Source organism: Camelina sativa, chromosome 4 (assembly GCF_000633955.1).
Source record: "Camelina sativa cultivar DH55 chromosome 4, Cs, whole genome shotgun sequence".
NCBI classification, from domain to species: Eukaryota; Viridiplantae; Streptophyta; class Magnoliopsida; order Brassicales; family Brassicaceae; genus Camelina; species Camelina sativa.
In genome coordinates, this window is record NC_025688.1 from 24,335,086 (window position 1) to 24,342,466 (window position 7,381).

At 38.3% G+C, this 7,381-nt stretch overlaps 1 protein-coding gene and 1 pseudogene across 1 annotated transcript; both read right to left on the reverse strand.

Moving 5' to 3' along the window:
- On the reverse strand, positions 372-2,451 carry LOC104784244 (annotated as a pseudogene).
- LOC104782203 lies at positions 4,513-7,173 on the reverse strand. Its single transcript, XM_010507068.1, has 4 exons — positions 6,675-7,173; positions 6,087-6,477; positions 5,041-5,586; positions 4,513-4,822 (listed from the first exon to the last, which is right to left on the reverse strand). Exons 1-4 carry the CDS (start codon positions 7,166-7,168, stop codon positions 4,691-4,693), a joined length of 1,563 nt encoding a protein of 520 aa, XP_010505370.1. The 5' UTR covers positions 7,169-7,173; the 3' UTR covers positions 4,513-4,690.

Below are 7,381 nucleotides of genomic sequence, written 5' to 3' on the forward strand. Positions count from 1 at the left end.
TTGAATCGACACGCTTCCCAAATACTAAGCTATTCATTTGACTATATAAATTTGGGATATTCCAATTTTCCTTACTGTTTTCATTTTCTTTTCATTAATTGGTTCCTGAGTACCTAAAAGTACACAACAAATAATGCATTATGGAGTTAATTATGACAAAAGAAGAATTAACAACCAAACATTGACTGAGCCAACTGGGTTAATTAAGCACTATCCTTGAACCCTGATCACTTCAAAACTGAAAAATCCACTGCTGTGGCACTAATCTACTTTAGTAATCATTCAATTATGATAAACTTCTATTTGTAGATACTAAATGATCAATAAGCATATGTGACTCTGTTGTACCGTAATCGTATTACTCGTTCATATGTTATCATGTGGCCATTATATTCTTAAGACAGTAGCTTCAACATATGCTGAAGTATATATACATGGTCTCATATCTCATCCAAATAGTCTCTACATATCAAAATGCAAAACACACAAAAAAGGTTCAAAATATTCAAAACATCACTATCGACGTAAATAGCATAACATATAACTTCAAAACATCCCAGTCATCTCCCTCCCGAAAGTTGAGAATCAGCAATGGAAGATCCACCGGTAAAACCTTTAAAGACGGAGGAGGAATACGACATTCCTAACTCACTAAATCCGTCATGAACCCCAAACATCATCCCAGTCCCGGACAAGTCCAACGGAGACAAATCCGGTAACTTTGCATCTCCTCTTAGATAATGTAACACTTGTCTCATACTTGGTCTAGCCCGTGGGTCGGAGTGAGAACACAAGAGACCTAGCTTCAGAACCATTTCAACCTCTTTCTCGTCATATTCTGAACCCATATTCGGATCTTTAGCAGCCAAGATGTTCCCCTTGTTCCATAACCCGAAAACCCAATCCACTAGCAAGAACGTCTCATCGGTCTCATGCTGCATCTCAATAGGACGTCTACCGCACGTGACTTCTAGTAAGAACGCCCCAAACGCGAAAACATCTGTAGCGGTCGTGGCACGTCCTGTCCGAGTGTGTTCAGGAGCTAAATATCCCAATGTTCCAACAACATGCGTGGTCTGAGGATCCGACCCGTGATCATACAACCTAGCCAAGCCGAAATCCCCAAGTCTCCCATTGAGCTCTCCATCTAACAAGACGTTGCTGGCTTTGACGTCACGGTGAATCACCACTTGTTCCCATTCCTCATGGAGATAGAATAAGCCAGAGGCAACGCCTAGTATAACCTTAATCCTCTGTTTCCAGTNGTGTTGGTTAGCTTCAAGAGACCGTTTGGTGTGATGGTGGTGATCCCTTGGATTGATATGTCCTTCTGTTGATTAAAGCCGTNACCCAACAAAGGAACTAAATTCCGATGACTCATCCGACCAATACTCACGATCTCAGCCACAAACTCTTTCATCCCTTGTCGAGACTCATGCGAGACTCTTTTAACAGCAATCTCCAGCTTCGTACCTGGCATCACACCTTTGTAAACACTCCCAAACCCACCAGATNTAGGGATTGTGAAAGCAAAGTGAACAAGAAGATGGTGAAGAGCTTCAAGAACATGGCTACTACTACTAACTCTCTTCTTGTTTGCTTCTCTGTGTTTTTTTTTAGAAAGAAGAAGAAAGAGAGACAAATTATTTATGGTGAGGAAGAGAGTGGAAAAGNAGTCGCGTAGTACAGATCCTTAAACCTGAACCTGTTCTTCCCAAACTCTTTTTCCCAATCCTCGAGCTCCTCCGCAAACTTCCTCCTCCTCCTCACGATGTAAATAACGAGGAAGATGAACGAGAAGATCAAAAACAGAGAAATCAACGGCATCCCGATCTTGTAAAAGTCTGAGATCTTCTTGGGCAAGAACCGAGGAAGCTTGGGAAGTCTTGATAAAGCCAAAGGTGGAGCCTTTTCGTTCAACCCGAAACTCCAGCCGAGAACATAATGTTCAGACAGAACAGAACCTGTCGCAGAGGAGAAACCCACATACATATCTTGAAGAAGAACAGAGGAAAGATCTCTAACAGCCGAAACAAGCGGCTTTAGAGGTTTATCCTCGTTGAACGGAGCCATCGTCACATCGATTTTATTACTACGACCATCGTAGTCAACCCAAACCTGCATCGGCTTACGACTGATCAAACTCAGGTTCTTGAATTGGTTTTTTTCATCCCACCACCCAGCGTAAGCACTATTCACAGAGGTCAAACTATTGATATCGATTCCGACATGGTTATCGTCAGTATCATTGAANTGTGTTCCAACTTCCAAGATTAATTTTGCTTAATTTAACTCCCTCTCTCTCTTTGTGTGTGTTTTAAAATAATCCATTTTATATACTCCAATACCAATAATTAAATCTATCATTCTATCATGATCATTATGTTTGTAACCATAAAAAAAAGATGTACTAGTAGCATTTTACTCCCTCTAGTTTCTTTTACTTGTCATTCTAGACTAAAAATTTTGTTTTCCAATACTTGTCGTNTTTCGGAGCGACGACGAAAGCGATGCCGTGGCCGCTGAGTATGTTGATCTGAGGGTTGATAGCGAAGACGAAGGTGGTGGAGAAGGAAGAAACGGTGCCNAAATTTTATCCCAACTATTTTAATGATTTGACCAATAAAAAAATTAGAAAATATATTAAAGAAAGGATATAATAGAACATTGATCTAGTTTTTTAATTTGTGTGCAAAGCTCTAGAACGACAAGTAAAAAAAGCGGGAGGGAGTATCAACTAGTAGTATTTATGGGTAATGATGGAAGATTCGACGGTAGCGATAACAGTGACTGGTTTTATTTATTTGAGATAGTAAACCATATGAAGTCATTACTTAAAAGGAAAATTGATTATGATTTATAATCATTATGAATTAATTATGCTCATGGAATTTTGATATTTTAACCAGAAATCTCCTAGTATAAGACTGACTGAATGACATCAGAAACCACATCATCATACGCTGTCACGTATCCAAGGGAAGGAGTATTTCGAGTAATTAGTGCTAATTAAAAAATTATTGATTTGACTTTATGCTATACTGCTGCCTCTATGATATTTTCTTTTTTTAGAGACACAGACTTACAGTCGTCTAATAAGTCACAGACCCACGGTCGTCTAATAAGCCAAATAAATACAACGAGTTTCAAACCTTTCCTGAAGTTTTATTGTGAAAAAGATATTGCAAGACACGTACTACCAATCAAATGTGAGAATCTAATTTGGGCATATTTGTGGACACAAACAGCTTTGATGGTTCTCAAAGTTCCACTTCCTGCCCGCCGCTGACATAGCTCCCTTAGTTTCTTACATATGTTTAGTATTCGTCTAGATGAAAAGTGAAATGTATGACACTTTTTCAAACTCAAGTTAATTTGTAATCATATTCCCTTTTAAAATTCCCAACCTTTATTATATACCAGCGTTGTTTACAAGAATGATGATACCATGTAATTTAATAGTGTAGGGTACTGCATTTTACTTTCATGTGTTTTATTTTGAATAATGAATGAGGTAGATGGTGGGCTGATACTGGAAATGACCTTAATGACAAATTTGGACCCCATGTGGCAAATGCACAAACTGGTCAAAAGTTTTAGACTCCAAAGAGGTCCACACTAGTAATCTTGGAAGTTTCTGACTGACTGGATAATCTTTGATTCTTGAAGTCAACCATGTGAATATTCTCTTCTGATCTACTTGAGTTTTTGCGTTATATTGTCACTGTCCGTATGCTAACAAAGTCTTCTCTCCTTGCTTTTCTTGTGGTTCGGGAAGAAGAGTTTGCCACCGACGTGTGGTGCAGTACCATAGAGATGAGATCTAAAGGATACGTTGAAACCAGAGCCGGCCAAGAGGCCAAGCAAGCCAAGCATTGGCTTGCGGCCGATAATAATAAAAGAAATATTTCGGCCATTTTCTACAAAAGTTTTCTTTAGGCCAGTGGTTTAGGAATATTGTTTTTGGCACCACTGTTCAGGTTCGACCTCTTCGAGCTGCAATTTTTTTTTTTTTTTTTTTTTTNTGTAGCCCTAAAAAGTTCAGCGCCGGCTCTGGTTGAAACTATATATTTATATAACTTCTGATCGAGTAGTATTCCGTTTACACTTACTTTTGGGTTTTTTTTCTAATTCGACCCAAATGTCAAACAGTTCTCTGTACAATTTATTTTTGGCTATATATTGAAATTATCTGTCACAAAAACAAATTGTTCCCTATAATGTATAAGATATCATCTAGTCCCCCAAGATCAATTTTTGTTTGTTATATATTGAACTTATCTCCTCAACCTCAATTTCAAGAGCCCTCTCTGGCTCTGCCTAATACTAATTATAATTATCTGTTACAAAAACAAATTTTTGTTTCCTATTATATATAAGAGATCATCTAGTCCCCCAGACCTTTTTTTTTTTTGCTTGTGGCTAAAACCAGCTCTAGCTATATATTTTTGAAGGAAAACATGTGTAACATGAGTTAATAAAACTATAATTATATTTGATATGATAAAAAAATGTAACAATCTGTATAATTTTGACTTTAGCCAAAGTTTATGATTTTAAGTTAGTTGATACTTACATAAACGAACGAATGAGAAAATTGTTGCTCAACTCCTCTTGATATGAGACTATATATATAGTCTCTGAAGATAAAACCGAGCCGATCAATCTGTCGAATTTTGAAACCTTCCATTCATTTTTCGTTCGGATGCTTTGTCGGAAGAGACACACTTTCGAAAGGATTAAAATGCCGTATCTTGACATGGATCACGTTTTTCGAGTCTCCTTCACTGTTGACAATTTCACAGAACTGTCTACGTGGTGCCTGTGACCCCAATCAAATGTAAAAAGATCATCTATATTTTTAACTACAAATCAAACACACCAAAATTAAAAGCACAATGTATATAACTAAATATAAATCAAGATACTATTCTCAAACGATGTACCTAAGAATAACTCATGAATTTATACTATAAGGTTGGTCACTAAATTGGTGTAGACAGACGTGAAGATTTTAGGTGTCCGTATAATTTTACTTACCATTTTCCATAGATTAGGCCTCCATGTGGTAGCCGAAACGTCGATGAACTCAACCGAGTTGGCGCGAGAATAATGCGGCGAATCACATTGCGCCTCGCCCACGTCAACATGTTTTCGATACGTCGTAAGAGTCTGCCCTGACCCTATCTCATAAACCCGGTCCAAGAAATAAACAATGGGTCTCTCGCACGGATCTCCGCTGATGGGTCGGGTATCAAACGAGAAAGGCTCCAAGCTCGATGTCCGCCACGACTTGAACGTAAGAAACGGCGTCTCAAGCTCCTTACCCGTGACCAAAGACGGATAAATCTGAATGGTGTAGCCCCATGAAACCGAGACAGACCAGTTCCGGCTCGGGTCATGGCAGAAGCTGTGCTGGATGATCCGGCTTGGATCCGTCTTGTATGCTGACATGAGTCTTCTTAGGGCGTCGATTTGGTTCGTCGCTGGAAATATTGAGTCAACATAGTCGAGGTGGTGGAGCGTAATCAGAGGAGCCACCGGATGGGCAGCTAGTAAACCGTACGGGTTTCCACGTATGTCCACCTGGATTTTACCATTCAAAGAAAATTCATTAAATTCTGATCTTATGGTTCCAAAAATTAAGAACGTAACTTAAATATAGTTTTAACAAAAAAAAAAAAAAAAAAAAAAAAAAAAAAAAAAAAAAAAAAAAAAAAAAAANCCACGAGACTAAAATTTGAAATTTTACTAACATTCCATCCGAATTTTAAGAAACGTACGAGTCCTAAAAATTATAACTTAATGAATTTTTACCAGTTACCAAAGATTTTATAATTAAAGGAAGAAAATAGTATTGTTGATTTTAATTAGGATAAATTTACGTTGAAAAAAAAACGGACACCAATATCTGAGCAGTGAAGCTTTAAAATTTTTACACGATTTGAAATTTAAAACTGAATTTTCAAATAATGGAAATTCAATATTCCACCGGAATCTTATTTTTAAAGCTAAAAATAATATACTTCTAAATAAGTAAAATTTCCATTAATGACAAAAACAAAAAGGGGAAAATTTGAATATACCTGATGGAAACCTAGTTCCTTGGTAAGGGGAACTCCAATCTCGCTTAGACAAGCTTCAATCTTTTGATCAGATCCATATAACGATGCGTAACGGTCAATACAACCATCGAGTATCTTTACAAGCTCGACGGCTAATGGGTAACTAATCGCCATACCTCCGCCACCGTAAGCCATGGCGTATGAGTGAACGATGTCTTGTTCAACACTCTCCGAGTTTCCTCCGATGTAATACATTTGATTATGATCATACTTATTTAGAACCGTTATAAGATTGTCCACAAAGAAAACGGTGTCGTCGTCACCCATCACGAACCATCTCACGTTCGTTAACCCTAACGCAAAAGTCTCTTTGATGATTCTCGCCATTCGTATAGCTGATCTTGAACCATACCTAATGAAAAAAAATTGAAAATCGAATGAATAAATCATAGGTTTTGGTATTGTCACAATATATTTGATTTGTGATTAAAACATTGGAAACTAGGGTTTTGAAGTTTTGGAGAAAAATGATTGGTCTTGTGAGAATTTATCGTTGATCTAAATAAATTGGTTAAAATAATTATTTTATGAAGTAGAAACAGTTTATACCAGCAAGTGTAGTTGAAGCGGGAGGTATCCGCCGAGACTTGGTACGGTGGAGAAGTTGGGAGCCACGTCATATTAAGAGGCGGTTCCTCGTCAAGCCATACGAAGCCGCGGGTGACGTTGGGACGCCACCACAGTTCGGAGTAACGGCTGCGATCTCCCCACGTTTGAATGGAGCCACCAATCCCGAACACTATGTGGGAGACATCGGTGGCCTCCGAGGACTGATTCTTCCGGAGGATGGTCGAGGAAGAGGCTGAGGAGTTTGTAGTGGAGTTTACATTGTAAGGACCTAAGCGACGGTGGCCGAGGATGCGGTGGCAATCGGAGCAATCGGAGAAGATGATGTAGAAGAAGATCAGAGCAACGGAGATGAAGATGCATATGGTAAAGAAGAACTTGGAGACGAGGGAGAGAACATGGCTAGGTTTTACAGTCGTCGTCGGAAATAGCGACGGCGGTTTGTAGCGGAGCTTAAACGGATCGAAGATGGCCATTTTTTTTTTTTACGTTTATAATATGTGGGATGGGGTTTTAATTTGTATCTATCTATACAAAATAAATGACGACTGTATGAAACTCTTTTGTGGTAGGCACGACTGTATGAAATTATGAATAAGGGGGTTTAGTGGAAATAAATTTTGCATTTATTTATTGCGATACAAATTGAGAAAGTCTATGTTCATCGAATATTCCTACACCTTTATTTT

Bases quoted from the DNA above. Each gene is read 5' to 3' on its own strand.
- LOC104782203 (XM_010507068.1), bottom strand. From the start codon at position 7,168: ATGGCCATCTTCGATCCGTTTAAGCTCCGCTACAAACCGCCGTCGCTA. The intron at 6,478-6,674 runs GTATAAACTGTT...TTTTTTCATTAG, and splicing joins CGCTTCAACTACACTTGCTG to GTATGGTTCAAGATCAGCTA. The intron at 4,823-5,040 runs GTAAGTAAAATT...TTGGGGTCACAG, and splicing joins GGCCTAATCTATGGAAAATG to GCACCACGTAGACAGTTCTG.